Raw genomic sequence first — 16,861 nt, 5'->3', positions numbered from 1 at the left:
AGTAATTTTAGAGGAAAAGTTGAATAATACATTTCTCAGAACTGTATATCATACTACATATTTACAAAACCAATACACATCTCACATTCCATTTTCACAGCCATTTTTCTTGAGACAAGTCAGGGGATGGATACATGAACATTTGCAAGTCACTGAATAAGTCACTGACTTCAGTCATTAAGAAATACAAACAGTATGGTACTGTTTTATGGAAGTACAAGTACACAGTTCTGAAAAACTGAGTGACCATGCTGGCAGGAGACTCATGAGGGAAGCCAACAACATTTTCATATGTGGATATTGACCCATTATTATATTTCAGATATTTAGATCTTGGCCTGTTCAAAAGAAGCATAGTGCTGGTGTTTATTAAGCCGCTGACAAATAAACGGCTGAAGGTGGGAAAAAAACAGGAACTGAAAGAGTGGGGGCAATAAAGCTGAAATTTACATGAATACAGGTTTGGGAATTAAAAGATAACAGTTGTGAATTCATTAACATGAGTGAAAAATGACACCCAATGTTCCTATGTGTATGATATGAACATGAGTGACTTTTGCTGCTGAGAAAATGATTTCAAGATGTCTGTTAAACTTTGGCCAGGAATCAGTGTGAAGTGTCAGGGTTTATGGCCCCTTCAGACATAACACGATTGAAGCCGAGGAACTGTTTAGCCACATACTTGCTGATGGTGAAGAAATGCAATTTTAGGAAGTGATGCTGTCACTGTTTGGTGGCACGGAACAACAGAGTTGTTTTTTGAATTATGCATTTATGTGCTGAACCAAGACATAAGAAGTTAACGAAACAGTAAGCTCAGTATGTTGTTTTTGAGATAATGATTTGGTAACATTTTATTTACAGAAGGTAAAGTAATGAGATCCCTGTTTGTCATGATATCCAAAGTCCAAGAAAGGCATAAACAGCACAAAGAAGATAAGAGCGGGAAAACGTGTCACCACATGATGTTATATAATCAAAGGGTTCAATCTGTACAAATAAGGGTTTTTGATTTTAAAGTAAATGATCCACTTTGAGTGTAATGTACACTGTAAGAAATAAAATGTTGAATTTAATTGATAAAGTTAAGGTAACTTTTTCCACATAACATTGTCAATTAAGTGCAAAACAATATTGTAGCTGAAATTAATTCAATCAAATGAAACATTATTACTTAAATCCCTAAAATTAACAATTGCAATTATATTGAAAACAATAGTATTAATTACATTTAAAACCCCTGTGTTTCATTTCTTAGAGTGATGGTTGTTGAAATGCACTACCAAATAAGATATTGTTAAAAAAAAAAAACTCAGTCTGGTGTAAAAAAAATAAAATAAAAATGAACAAGGTTTAAAACACCTCCTTTTAGGGGAATAGAGCAGAAGATAATATTTACAGAGGAATCCTTCAAATTGTGATGCAACTACAAAACTCCTTAGACATTACTCGAGTGGCAACAGGTAGGGATCAAATTACACAGGGGTCAAAATTTAAAAATGCTCCAATCATATTGAAAAGTGTACCAGATTATTTGTCTGAACATAAAGATTCCAAAAAGGTATAGTTTAGATCGAAGCAACTTTAACTTTAGACACCTGTACAAACTGAAATTGACCTTTGTCACCATTCTTGGTGTTTTTACACAATAACTCCATAACATTCAGTCACAGATAGTCCAAACTATACCTTTCAGAAACAGAGCTTTTAAGAAGTTTTAAATTTTATGGAGAGAAATTAAATTTTTGACAAATTAACTAAACCACAGTTTTAACCATTTTAATAATTTTAAACAAAGTTCATTGATTTATTAAATCAGCATATTAAACCTTGAAACATTTCAGACTTTATTTTGGTTTGCCTTAAATAGTGTGGTATTTGTGAGCTTAATAATTTTCTGATTGATTTTTGATATAATTTGGATGATTCAGAAATACATTTACTAAATTATGTGAACTTGACAGGAAAGGGTTGACAAGGGTTTGAATCATATTCATTAAAAGCCTCTCCTTGTTGATGTAAAATAAAATAGGATTTGGTGCTTGTCCCAGGTCACATCTGTGAAGGTTCTGAAGAGTTATATTTAGCTCATGAAAAAATGGGAGCAAAAACAAGTGTTACATTTATACTTTTTGTTCAGTACATACAGGCCAGTGCATTTGTGAATAAAAATGAAAATGGGAAGATCTGAGCGATAGAAGACAGACAACTTGGTCTTTTCACCCCACAGTGTTGTGTGTTGGGGGGGTGTGGCTGGACATTTTGGTGTTCTTTTCTTTTCTTTGCTTTCCAGGTGGCATGAAAACTGATTTGTCTGTGGAGAAGGTGCTGGCTGAAGAGTCCTTCACTCTCATCAACATCATGTGCAGCACCTGTGAATGGTGCTCACGTGCAGCCTTGAAGACTTTCAGCTGAAGCAGATAATTGGATGGCGTTCTGCATTTAAGTCATGTGTGATTCAAGCAGAATTGCCGGGAACTCGACCTTGTGATGTTCGTTTGTGAGACGCTGAGGACCACGCCTGGGTTTGACACATCGAGCCTGTGAAGCAGGAAGGGTGAGGGACACATGCTGTCAGCACACATCAGAGGTGATTAATTGTTTGACTACTTGTTGATAGTAACTTGGTATTTTGTTACGCAGTATATTTGAATTGTGATGAGAATTGTGCAGCTCGCTTCTCACTGCTGTGGCGTGCAGACAAGTGATCCTCCACCTGTTGTGAGAAGCTGCTCATTTGCATAAAGCTTAAAATACAGACCTGAATGTGTTGCTGATAGTGTGTGTCTTTTGAAGGATATTAGTTGTAACTGCTGACTTACCTCACCTCTTCTATCCTTCGCAGAGAGTCGGTTTGTCGTGTCCACTTGGGGGGTGTTTGGCGGTAATTGTGAGTCCAGAAGCGCCGGGCTTCGATGCTTTTGGGCGCTGGAGAGCATGCCAGCCTTCACTCCACCAGAATGACGCTATTTTAGTTTTTACACTTTATTATGCACCAGCGGGTGAAATAAATAAATTGTTTTTGTTACTGGAACCGCTTTCTGGTTATTTTTAGCGCTGGGTTCTGTCAGACGCAGGTCCGCTCCTCAACCCGCGTCGACACATAACACACAGCCTATATATTAATTAAAAGCGTGCTCTATAAATAATAGGTGAGCTGATTAATATAAAATAAATGATCCACTTTTGATAGTGAGAGTTGTAAAAATACATGAAGCGAAACAACACCCATAGCAGCTCTGAAAGAAATTTCGGGTTCTGTGGATATGAGTGAAGAAATTGGGAACTTGGATGTAACATCTGCCTTCTGCATCCTCATTCACAGCTTCATGTTGAGGTGAAGTAAAGAAGGATTGTAAAACAGAAAAACAGATTATATCTGGGCTTGGGTTTCACTGTGGTCTCATCATCACTTTCATGTGGGTTTTTTTTTTTTTTTTTTTTAGTGGGGTGGTGGACATTTTTGACTCACAAATTGTCTTCATCTTTCACAGATCCTCAGGATCAGTCTGGATTCCCAAAACAGGTGAGACATTGTTTAACAGAAGTCCTTCCTGTTGCTTTAATTATTTAAATTATTAATCATAGGCCAGAATGATATAATGTTGCAAGTCCTCGTCTAATCACAATTTATTCACAATAAAAAAAACGAGCATTCATAGAACAGTGTTGGTGAATACTGCAAACACAATAGCAGCAAGAGAAAATTATTGTTGAGTTGATAACAAATCACAATCAAAAGAAGTGAGTAAAGTTTGTAAATATTTATTTACCGACTTGTACTTCTCATGATCATACAGACAACATCGGTCACAACAGAATTTAATGATGTTCATGTGATGACACAGTTGTGATGTCACATATACATTAGAATATGACATTGTATTTTATTATTTATATGCACTCCCAATCATCTATCTAGTGTTTCTAGTATCAGGGTTACTGAGAAAAATAACCTCTTCAGGAAAACTCCAGTGTTCTTGCAAGTACAGGAACCCTGCTGTCTATGATGATGCAGTGGAAAGTCATTATTTTTGCCTGGTTGAAATCCAAAACATTTGACACCATGACAACCAATTCTGACCACATGACATCATAAAGAAATACCTAATATTCAACCATAATGGCATTATAAAAGTGACATAATAAAGGAAAATCTTGTGTCTTGACCACATGACATGTAAAAGGAACATCTAAGTTCTCATCCCATGATATCATGAAGAAAAGTTTAATATTTTATCCTGGGGATATCGTAAAGGATACTCAATATTTTTGCTTTATTGCATCATTAAGGAAAACCTAACATTCTGGTCCCCAGACATCTGAAGGAAAAATCCAATGTTCTTGCTCATTACATCATACAGTAAAAAAAAATCTAATATTCTTGCCCTTTGACAATGCAGTAGAAGCTCGATATTTTTGATTTGTGACATCACAAGAGAAAACCTAACACTCTGATACCATAACAGTCAAAAGGAAAACATAATATTCAAACCTATGACATCAGAAAGGAATACATAATATTATACCAGAATGACATCATAAAGGAACACCATATATTATGAGTCTGTAAAATTATAAAGAAAATCTAAGCTGTTGTCCCATGATTATATAGAAAAGAGCTTAAAATTGTCCCCTAACTACATGAAAAGGAAGCCTTGTATTTTTACTTTATTACATCATAAAGGAACACATTCAGGGCTCCTGACATCTGATGGAAAACCTAATGTTCTTGCCCTGTGACATCTTACAATAACCAAAAACCTAATATTCTTGCCGTATTGCAATGTTGCAGACATGCAGTATTTTAAATTATGGCATTAATATTCTCCACTAATATTTGATACAAATGACATCACAAAGGTGACACCATAAAGGAAAACCTAACATTCTGGCTCATGACATTATGAGGGGAGACTTAATATTTTAGGTTATGACATCAGAATCATCAAGATCAAAGATTATCAATCAAGGTCAAATTTGAGTGAACAGACTCAGAAACATGGATCTCTAATCAAAGACGAGTTATCAGAAATAAACTCCTTATGTTGCAGCATAAATTTGTACAAAGATCAGTTGAATGAAAATGATCACTTGACTTTCATCTTTCTCTGTATTATTAGGGGCTCATTAAAAAAAATAAAATTCAACAAGTGGTAAAGGAAGTTGGGTTGGAGGCCTGATCTTTTTCCAGTTTTCCAAACTGAGGCTTGACATGGTTTTGAGGTTTTGCTGATGAATGCATTGCATCATATATGTGTGTTTACTGTTTATTTTGACAGCCGTCTTGTCCTGAGTCAGACGTGTCTGCCTGCCCAATGAACTATCTTCCTGTGTGCGGTACTGATAAAACACTCTATCCCAACGAGTGTGCCTTATGTGTTGCAAGAAAGTGAGTACATCCAGCTGATACACTCTTATGGTTTCGCATGTGACAAGTTCACTTTAAGAGGAGAGTCTCCCTCTTGTGGCCAGTCCGTATAGTGCAAAAGAAAATATTACAGGAAAAAAAACTACTATTTAAAAAAAAAAAAGCACAAACCACTTTCTATTTTTGAATGAATGAACGAATGACAATGAATGAATTTATTCGGCATACACAGGTCCAGAACAACAACAACAAAAAAAAACTTAAAATGAAAGAAATAAAACAGTCCAACAATGCACCCATGTACCTGAAAGGGTGGAGGTAGAAGCAAAAGCTTGTAAACACCTACCCCTTTAACCAAAATTAAAAATGATACATATGTATATAAAATTATACACATGCCCATCATAACTACTTCAAAGTATACACTGATCCATGAATCTGGATTTTAAAAAAGCACAAACATGCAAGCAGCAGTGCACAACAGAATCAGAACACAATCAATCACAACATAACAGAATCAATAAACCTAATTTAACATGCCATAGCAAGTAATCAAATAATTTTTATTGAGCCTTTTAAAACCAACCAAACTTTTATATTATCTGGGCAGTTATTCCAAATATTTACACCTTTAACAGAAATAAAAAGACTTTTTGCAGTAGTTTGAATCTTTGATTTCTGAAATAGTAATGTTCCTTGTAAATTGTAACTGGAGTCCCTCATTCCAAACATGTCCTGGACATGTTGTGGCAGAAGTCTATTTTTCACTTTGAGCATAATTTGTATTATGATGTCATCAATCAAATCACAAAATTTCAAAATATGCAAATGGACAAACAAAGGATTTGTTGGCTCATGATAAGGTTTTTTATCAACAATTCTTATAGCATTTTTTAAGTAAAAATATGGGATTTGTGTTAGATTTGTTGGTGGTTCCCCAAACTTCAATACAGTAGGTCATGTATGGAACAAGTAATGAGTGATACAAAGTAACTAATGTGTTGGGGGGAGGAAGTCTTGTGCTTTATACAAAATGACAATGATCTTTGACATTTTAGATTTAACATAATTTATAGCTGTTTTCCAACTTAAATTATCGTCAGTAAAGACCCCAAGAAATTTAGCTTCATTAACAAGTTCAATTTCAACATCACTTATTCATAAATTTCTACATGAGTTGCTGGGCTTATTACCAAATATGATTCACTTTGTTTTACCAAAGTGAAACAACAATTTCTTATAATCAAACCATTCCTTAAACTTCTGTAGTTCCCTCTCCATCGTGTCCAGAATCTGTCCCAAATGATCCCCACTACAAAACAGTTGTGTCATCAGCAAATAAAATACAACTCACGAACTTGAAAACCAAGCATATGTCATTAATATAAAAAGAAACAGCAAAGGCCGAAGGACTGAGCCCTGGGGCACCCCACAAGTGCACCCAAGTGAACATACTGATACCTATTGTATCAGTATGTACAAGTAGTTGACTATCCAAACGTGCTAATCCTCTGATGCTATACTTCCATAATTTAACCAATACTACAGTATGATAAGTAGTATTAAAATCTTTCTGTAAGTCGAAAAAAAAAAAAAACCTATGCTGTATTGTTTGTTTTCATTTGCATTTGTGATATGTTCCAAAAAATCAATTACAGCCAGTGAAGTAGTACAATTTTTCCTAAATGCATATTGCTTCTCATTTAGTATGTGATGTTTGGATATAAAATCATCCAACCTCTTAAAGAATACTTTTTCCAGAATTTTTGAAAATTGAGGTAGCAGTGAGATTGGCCTGTAGTTTGAAAAACATGTTTGTTGCTGGATTTGAACAGCGGTACCACTTTAGCTATTTTCATTTTGGAAGGAAATCTGCCAGTCAATAATGACAAGTTACAGATATAAGTTAAAGGTTTAATGACACAATCAATTATATTTTTTTTTATCAAAGACATATACAAATTATTGTGATCAGTTGATTTTTTTGATTTTTTTTTCGCTTTTAGTTTATGTACTATGTTAATTATTTCATATTTAATAGTTTCTCTGATAAATATTGAATCTGAAAGGTTAGTCCTCATTGTTGTTATCCCAAGAACTCATATTAGAAGGTTCAATTTCATTTGCTAAGTTTTTCCCCACATTGGCAAAATAATCATTGAAATGATCTACTATAACGTTCTTTTCTTTAACCGCTGTATCAGTATTTGAGTAAAAATATGTTGGATAGTCTTGCACAACTTTTCTATTTTTGATGATTTCATTTAAGAGCTTCCATGTACCTTTGATGTTTAATTTTTTTCCAACGAATCACTGTAATGCTGCCTTTTGCAAGATCGCACAATACTGGTTAACTTGTTTTTATATATCCTATATTTACTCTCAGCCTCAATTGTTCTACACTTTTGCTACAAAATTGCTTGTACAAAATTTTTTTCTTTTTGCATGCGTTCAGCAGTCCTTAGTGATCCAGGGTTTGTCAGTATTTCGCTTGTGTGCAACATTTGATATCATTGAACAATGTTTATCATACAACTTGAAGATAATGGAGATAAATGATTCATATGATTGGTCAATGTCTTCAGTATAGATGCCACGCCAGTGTTGGTGTGATAAATAATAAGATTGGCCATAGATTCCTCAGTTATTTTTCTTTTGAAATTTGGAGTGTCAATATGATCAACCTTATCACCTAAAGAATTGTAAACAACAAAAGCCGGCAAGTGATCACTGATGTCACTAATAAGTAATCCACCCGTTAAATTCCCAACAATAACATTTGTTAATATATTGTCAATGAGTGTTCATGTTTTCGTAGTAATCTTGGTTGGGTGTGTTATTGCTGGATATAATCTCATACAGAACACAGAATAGAGGAATTTCGCTTTATGTACGAGGGCTGTCCATAAAGTATAGGTCCTTTTTATTTTTTTCAAAAACTATATGGATTTCATTCATATGTTTTTACATCAGACATGCTTGAACCCTCGTGCGCATGCGTGAGTTTTTCCACGCCTGTCGGTGACGTCATTTGCCTGTGAGCACTCCTTGTGGGAGGAGTCGTCCAGCCCCTCGTCGGAATTCCTTTGTCTGAGAAGTTGCTGAGAGACTGGCGCTTTGTTTGATCAAAATTTTTTCTAAACCTGTGAGACACATCGAAGTGGACATGGTTAGAAAAATTAAGCTGGTTTTCAGTGAAAATTTTAACAGCTGATGAGAGATTTTGAGGTGACACTGTCGCTTTAAGGACTTCCCACGGTGCGAGACGTTGCGCTGCACTCTCAGGCGGCGTCATCAGCCTGTTTCAAGCTGAAAACCTCCACATTTCAGGCTCTATTGATCCAGGACGTCGTGAGAGAACAGAGAAGTTTCAGAAGAAGTCGGTTTCAGCATTTTATCCGGATATTCCACTGTTAAAGGAGATTTTTTTAATGAAAGACGTGCGGACGGGTCCGCGCGTCGGGACGCAGCCGGCACGGAGCGGCGGCACAGGAAAAACACCTCCGTGTTGATAACCATTTGTAAAATCCAGGCGGCTTTTGATGGCTTTCAGTGGAGTGAGTATATGAGAAATTGTTTAACAGCTGGACATGTTCCAACTTGTCCTTAAGGCTTCCAACGGAGGTGTTTTTCCTGTGGCGGAGCATCGCGGCGGCTGCGTCCCGACGCGTGGACCCGTCCGCACGTCTTTCATTAAAAAAATCTCCTTTAACAGTGGAATATCCGGATAAAATGCTGAAACCGACTTCTTCTGAAACTTCTCTGTTCTCTCACGACGTCCTGGATCAATAGAGCCTGAAATGTGGAGGTTTTCAGCTTGATCAAACAAAGCGTCAGTCTCTCAGCAACTTCTCAGACAAAGGAATTCCGACGAGGGGCTGGACGACTCCTCCCACAAGGAGTGCTCACAGGCGAATGACGTCACCGACAGGCGTGGAAAAACTCACGCATGCGCACGAGGGTTCAAGCATGTCTGATGTAAAAACATATGAATGAAATCCATATAGTTTTTGAAAAAAATAAAAAGGACCTATACTTTATGGACAGACCTCGTATATCAAATCAAATCAATTTTATTTATATAGCGCCAAATCACAACAAACAGTTGCCCCAAGGCGCTTTATATTGTAAGGCAAGGCCATACAATAATTACGTAAAAACCCGAACGGTCAAAACGACCCCCTGTGAGCAAGCACTTGGCGACAGTCGGAAGGAAAAACTCCCTTTTAACAGGAAGAAACCTCCAGCAGAACCAGGCTCAGGGAGGGGCAGTCTTCTGCTGGGACTGGTTGGGGCTGAGGGAGAGAACCAGGAAAAAGACATGCTGTGGAGGGGAGCAGAGATCAATCACTAATGATTAAATGCAGAGTTGTGCATACAGAGCAAAAAGAGAATGAAACACTCAGTGCATCATGGGAACCCCCCAGCAGTCTAAGTCCCTAGCAGCATAACTAAGGGATGGTTCAAAGTCACCTGATCCAGCCCTAACTATAAGCTTTAGCAAAAAGGAAAGTTTTAAGTCTAATCTTAAAAGTAGAGAGGGTGTCTGTCTCCCTGATCTGAATTGGGAGCTGGTTCCACGGGAGAGGAGCCTGAAAGCTGAAGGCTCTGCCTCCCATTCTACTCTTACAAACCCTAGGAACTACAGTAAGCCTGCAGTCTGAGAGCGAAGCGCTCTATTGGGGTGATATGGTACTATGAGGTCCCTAAGATAAGATGGGACCTGATTATTCAAAACCTTATAAGTAAGAAGAAGAATTTTAAATTCTATTCTAGAATTAACAGGAAGCCAATGAAGAGAGGCCAATATGGGTGAGATATGCTCTCTCCTTCTACACAGTCCCTGTTAGTACTCTAGCTGCAGCATTTTGAATTAACTGAAGGCTTTTCAGGGAACTTTTAGGACAACCTGATAATAATGAATTACAATAGTCCAGCCTAGAGGAAATAAATGCATGAATTAGTTTTTCAGCATCACTCTGAGACAAGACCTTTCTAATTTTAGAGATATTGCGTAAATGCAAAAAAGCAGTCTTACATATTTGTTTAATATGCACTTTGAATGACCTATCCTGATCAAAAATGACTCCAAGATTTCTCACAGTATTACTAGAGGTCAGGGTAATGCCATCCAGAGTAAGGATCTGGTTAGACACCATGTTTCTAAGATTTGTGGGGCCAAGTACAATAACTTCAGTTTTATCTGAATTTAAAAGCAGGAAATTAGAGGTCATCCATGTCTTTATGTCTGTAAGACAATCCTGCAGTTTAGCTAATTGGTGTGTGTCCTCTGGCTTCATGGATAGATAAAGCTGGGTGTCATTTGCGTAACAATGAAAATTCAAGCAATGCTGTCTAATAATACTGCCTTTGGGAAACATGTATAAAGTGAATAAACTTGGTCCTAGCACAGAACCTTGTGGAACTCCATAATTAACCTTAGTCTGTGAAGAAGATTCCCCATTTACATGAACAAATTGTAATCTATTAGATAAATATGATTCAAACCACCGCAGCACAGTGCCTTTAATACCTATGGCATGCTCTAATCTCTAATAAAATTTTATGGTCAACAGTATCAAAAGCAGCACTGAGGTCTAACAGAACAAGCACAGAGATGAGTCCACTGTCTGAGGCCATAAGTTTATTTGTAACCTTCACTAATGCTGTTTCTGTACTATGATGAATTCTAAAACCTGACTGAAACTCTTCAAATAGACCATTCCTCTGCAGATGATCAGTTAGCTGTTTTACAACTACCCTTTCAAGAATTTTTGAGAGAAAAGGAAGGTTGGAGATTGGCCTATAATTAGCTAAGATAGCTGGGTCAAGTGATGGCTTTTAAAGTAATGGTTTAATTACTGCCACCTTAAAAGCCTGTGGTACATAGCCAACTAATAAAGATAGATTCATCATATTTAAGATCAAAGCATTAAATAATGGTAGGGCTTCCTTGAGCAGCTTGGTGGGAATGGGGTCTAATAGACATGTTGATGTTTGGAGGAAGTAACTAATGAAAATAACTCAGACAGAACAATCGGAGAGAAAGAGTCTAACCAAATACCGGCATCACTGAAAGCAGCCAAAGATAACGATATGTCTTTGGGATGGTTATAAGTAATTTTTTCTCTAATAGTTAAAATTTTATTAGCAAAGAAAATCATGAAGTCATTACTAGTTAAAGTTAAAGGAATACTCGGCTCAATAGAGCTCTGACTCTGTCAGCCTAGCTACAGTGCTGAAAAGAAACCTGGGGTTGTTCTCATTTTCTTCAATTAGTGATGAGTAGTAAGATGTCCTAGCTTTTTGGAGGGCTTTTTTATAGAGCAACAGACTTTTTCCAGGCTAAGTGAAGAGCTTTGAAATTAGTGAGACGCCATTTCCTCTCCAACTTATGGGTTATCTGCTTTAAGCTGCGAGTTTGTGAGTTATACCACGGAGTCAGGCACTTCGGATTTAAGGCTCTCTTTTTCAGAGGAGCTACAGCATCCAAAGTTGTCTTCAATGAGGATGTAAAACTATTGACGAGATCATCTATCTCAGTCACAGAGTTTAGGTAGCTACTCTGCACTGTGTTGGTATATGGCATTGGAGAACATAAAGAAGGAATCATATCCTTAAACCTAGTTACAGCGCTTTCTGAAAGACTTCCCCACTGCTGGGTAGTCCATCAGAGTAAATGTAAATGTTATTAAGAAATGATCAGACAGAAGGGAGTTTTCAGGGAATACTGTTAAGTCTTCAATTTCCATACCATAAGTCAGAACAAGATCTAAGATATGATTAAAGTGGTGGGTGGACTCATTTACATTTTGAGCAAAGCCAATTGAGTCTAATAATAGATTAAATGCAGTGTTGAGGCTGTCATTCTCAGCATCTGTGTGGATGTTAAAATCGCCCACTATAATTATCCTATCTGAGCTAAGCACTAAGTCAGACAAAAGGTCTGAAAATTCACAGAGAAACTCACAGTAACGACCAGGTGGACGATAGATAATAACAAATAAAACTGTTTTTTGGGACTTCCAATTTGGATGGACAAGACTAAGAGTCAAGCTTTCAAATGAATTAAAGCTCTGTCTGGGTTTTTGATTAATTAATAAGCTGGAATGGAAGATTGCTGCTAATCCTCCACCTCGGCCCGTGCTACGAGCGTTCTGGCAGTTAGTGTGCCTCGGGGGTGTTGACTCATTTAAACTAACATATTCATCCTGCTGTAACCAGGTTTCTGTAAGGCAGAATAAATCAATATGTTAATCCATTATTATATAATTTACTAACAGGGACTTAGAAGAGAGAGACCTAATGTTTAATAGACCACATTTAACTGTTTTAGTCTGTGGTGCAGTTGAAGGTGCTATATTATTTTTTCTTTTTGAATTTTTATGCTTAAATAGATTTTTGCTGGTTATTGGTGGTCTGGGAGCAGGCACCGTCTCTACGGGGATGGGGTAATGAGGGGATGGCAGGGGGAGAGAAGCTGCAGAGAGGTGTGTAAGACTACAACTCTGCTTCCTGGTCCCAACCCTGGATAGTCACGGTTTGGAGGATTTAAGAAAATTGGCCAGATTTCTAGAAATGAGAGCTGCTCCATCCAAAGTGGGATGGATGCCGTCTTTCCTAACAAGACCAGGTTTTCCCCAGAAGCTTTGCCAATTATCTATGAAGCCCACCTCATTTTTTGGACACCACTCAGACAGCCAGCAATTCAAGGAGAACATGCGGCTAAACATGTCACTCCTGGTCCGATTGGGGAGGGGCCCAGAGAAAACTACAGAGTCCGACATTGTTTTTGCAAAGTTACACACCGATTCAATGTTAATTTTAGTGACCTCCGATTGGCGTAACTGGGTGTCATTACTGCCGACGTGAATTACAATCTTACCAGATTTTACGCTTAGCCTTAGCCAGCAGTTTCAAATTTCCTTCAATGTCGCCTGCTCTGGCCCCCGGAAGACAATTGACTATGGTTGCTGGTGTCGCTAACTTCACATTTCTCAAAACAGAGTCGCCAATAACCAGAGTTTGATCCTCGGCGGGTGTGTTGTCGAGTGGGGAAAAACGGTTAGAGATGTGAACGGGTTGGCGGTGTACACGGGGCTTCTGTTTAGGACTACGCTTCCTCCTCACAGTCACCCAGTCGGCCTGCTTTCCCGGCTGCTCGGGATCTGCCAGAGGGAAACTAACGGCGGCTAAGCTACCTTGGTCCGCACCGACTACAGGGGCCTGGCTAGCTGTAGAATTTTCCACGGTGCGGAGCCGAGTCTCCAATTTGCCCAGCCTGGCCTCCAAAGCTACGAATAAGCTACACTTATTACAAGTACCATTACTGCTAAAGGAGGCCGAGGAATAACTAAACATTTCACACCCAGAGCAGAAAAGTGCAGGAGAGACAGGAGAAGCCGCCATGCTAAACCGGCTAAGAGCTAGTAGCTGCGCTAAGCTAGCAGATTCCTAAAAGCACACAAAGTGAATAATGTTGAAATAATTTAGAGGTGATTCAGCAGAGGGAGTGCTTTAGTTAAGGCACGTGAAGATTACACTGTGAAACAAATCGTTAACTAGATCAATCTAACTGCGCAGATTAAACAGCTAACAGATACAGCAAAACACCGCTGTGCTCAGGAACAGGAAGTGATACAATACCGCAGTGAGAGCCAACCACCAGTAGAGGCAAGCAAGAGCCATGAAAGAAGCCAATATATGACCATGAGGATTTAGAAAATGTATGTTAAAGTCTCCACAAACAAATAAAAGCGTGTTGTTTTTAACTGAGCTGTACATCTCAGTCAATTTCTCCACAAAAATGTGTATATTTGTTCCGGGAACTCTATAGATACAACTTATAATTATGTTTGTTGATTTTTCACAAATAATCTCCACAGTAACATACTCCATAACACCATCCAAAGAAAATTCCATATTTGGAATAATTTCACAATGATTAGATCTGACATAAAGAGCCGCACCACCACCTCATTTATTTGCGCTATTTCTGGCAAAAAAAAATCATAACCCTCAAACTGGACAGAATCAACACACTCTTATTTTAACCACATCTCAGTAACTGCAATAACTGAAAAATATACGAGGTCTGTTAGAAAAGTATCCGACCTTGTTTTTTTTTTCAAAAACCATATGGATTTGAATCACGTGTGATTACATCAGACATGCTTGAACCCTCGTGGGCATGCGAGAGTTTTTTCATGCCTGTCGGTTACATCATTCACCTGTGGGCAGTCTGAGTGAGGAGTCGCCCACCCTCACGTCGATTTTTTTCACTGTTTAGGAATGGCTCAGAGACTGCTGCTTTGTTTGATCAAAATTTTTTCAAAACTGTAAGGCACAACTGAGTGGACACCATTCGATAAATTCAGCTGGTTTTCGGTAAAAATTTTAATGGCTGATGAGAGATTTTGGTCTGGTAGTGTCGCCGTAAGGACGGCCCACAGCGCCTGACGGCGATCTGCGCTTCGAGGCGGCAGCGTCTCGCCGTTTCAAGTTGAAAACTTCCACATTTCAGGCTCTGTTGACCCAGTAAGTCATCAGAGAACAGAGAACTTTCAGAAGAAGTCGGCATGAGGAGTTTATTCGGACATTCCATTCTTAACGGACATTTTGTAATGAAAGAACGTGCGGGCAGAGTCGCATGTCGGGCCGGACCCGACGGCGGGGGTCGCGACAGGAAAAACACCTCCGTGTTGGAAACCTTAACGGGCAAGTTGGAACATGCCCAAGCTGTTAAACAATTTCTCAGTTACTCACTTGTTGAAAGCCATCAAAAGCCGCCTGAATTTTACAAATGGTTTTCAACACGGAGGTGTTTTTCCTGTCGCGGCGCACACAGATTCGTCGAGTCGTCACGGAAACGGCTCGGCGAATTTGCGCGCACGTCTTTCATTAAAAAAAATGTCCTTAAACAGTGGAATGTCCGCATAAAGTCCTCATGCCGGCCTCTTCTGAATCCTCTCTGTTCTCTCACGACGTCCTGGGTGAATTAAGCCTTAAATTAGCATGTTTTCAGGTCGAAACAGGCCGACGACGGCGCCTGGAAGCGCTGCGCGACGTCCCGCTCCGTGGGAAGTCCTTACACCGACAGAAACACCCCATAATCTCTCATCAGCCGTTAAACTTTTCACCGAAAACCAGCTAAATTTCTCGAATAGTGTCCACTCGGATATTCCTCACAGGTCCAGAAAAAATTTTGATAAAGCAATGCGCGCCGTCTCGAGCAGCGTGTGAAACAAAGAAATTCAGCCGAGAGGGCTGGACCACATCTCACTCAATGACGTCACCGACACGCGTGAAAAAACTCACGCATGCGCACGAGGGTTCAAGCATGATTGGTGTAATCGCACGTCATTCAAATCCATATAGTTAAAAAAAAAATAAAAGTGTCGGTTTCTTATCTAATAGACCTCGTATATTAGTAGTCCTGGATTTTAGAAACATTCGTAGAAAGCTGTTTTCTGTAAAATAGGTTGGGGTTTTTGTTACAATATACAGCTTTTTGAAACAATGTTGAATGAGACATTCTGGCTGATTTCAGTTTCCGCAGAATAAATAACCATCCTATATTTGTTTCTTCCCGACAGAGAAACCAAAGTGAACATTTTGATTGCCAAAGACGAGGATTGTCCACAGGCCTAGGTGATGATGCCATCATCAAGGAGACCAATCAAGCTCAAATGACAGCTGGATCACAACTGTGATCAATGCAATAACAAATAAACATCATCAATAAAACTCAACATTCCTGTGGTTTCTTTTTCATCCACGTACTGAGAGTGGCATCTTATCAAACAATGTGATATGATGCAGAGGCTACAGCGTGACTCAGGGATGGCATTTTTTATGCAAAGTTTTAGTTTGGTGCCATTCGAGTCTCTGTGATCTGATGCAATCTGATAAAGTTCTGTGTTCAATGTTGACATTTATTTTCTATGATAAATTAGAATTCCTCGTCAGGTTTTTGCTGCTGTACTTCTGAGCACTGGCGCCACCTCTGCTCAGCTTTTGTTCACCACTGGGGAGCAGCACTACATATAGTAGGTGAAAGTGGAGCACAGGAGGAACCCAGGAGAAGAAGCCAGCTGTTAAATAGCAAAGCATAACTTTCCAGTTTTGAACCTGTGTGACAGTGTGAACAATCTGTGGACTGTGAAGTTTAAATGGGTACATTTATCTTTTATCATTAACAGACATGTTGATTTTGTTGTTACTTTGCAATGATAAAATTTCCCGTGTCTGGCGGGAGCCTTGTGCCAAACTTTGAACTTTTATGAGGCCTTGAAGAACCAGTGTCGCCGACCCAACGGTCCCCTCTAAAAATCTGTCCGCCCTACCTTCAATGCTCATGTGTAATTTCTGACCATCAGTAGCGATTCACCGATTATCACCTCATTTCTGCTTAAAACTGCACTCCAGTCATCATCTGTCTCAGTGACAGATATGTGAAGCTTTTGTACAACAATCATTTCCACATAAATT

The 16,861-nt window shown here is 38.6% G+C and overlaps 1 protein-coding gene across 2 annotated transcripts in view; it reads left to right on the top strand.

Annotated features, from left to right (window-relative positions):
* Positions 1–16,105, top strand: part of spink4 (serine peptidase inhibitor, Kazal type 4) — a 37,940-nt gene extending 21,835 nt beyond the window's left edge. The window contains exons 2-4 of one of the 2 annotated variants that reach the window (XM_034188252.1): positions 3,495–3,526; positions 5,283–5,392; positions 15,967–16,105. In XM_034188252.1, coding sequence (XP_034044143.1) covers positions 3,495–3,526; positions 5,283–5,392; positions 15,967–16,021 — 197 coding nt within the window. In that variant the 3' untranslated portion in view covers positions 16,022–16,105. The remainder of the gene's footprint in view (positions 1–3,494; positions 3,527–5,282; positions 5,393–15,966) is intronic. The other variant, XM_034188251.1, reaches the window with a different exon arrangement.
* Positions 16,106–16,861: the final 756 nt, after the last annotated feature.

Source organism: Thalassophryne amazonica, chromosome 15, assembly GCF_902500255.1.
Source record: "Thalassophryne amazonica chromosome 15, fThaAma1.1, whole genome shotgun sequence".
NCBI classification, from domain to species: Eukaryota; Metazoa; Chordata; class Actinopteri; order Batrachoidiformes; family Batrachoididae; genus Thalassophryne; species Thalassophryne amazonica.
This window is presented reverse-complemented; position numbering and strand designations above follow the sequence as displayed.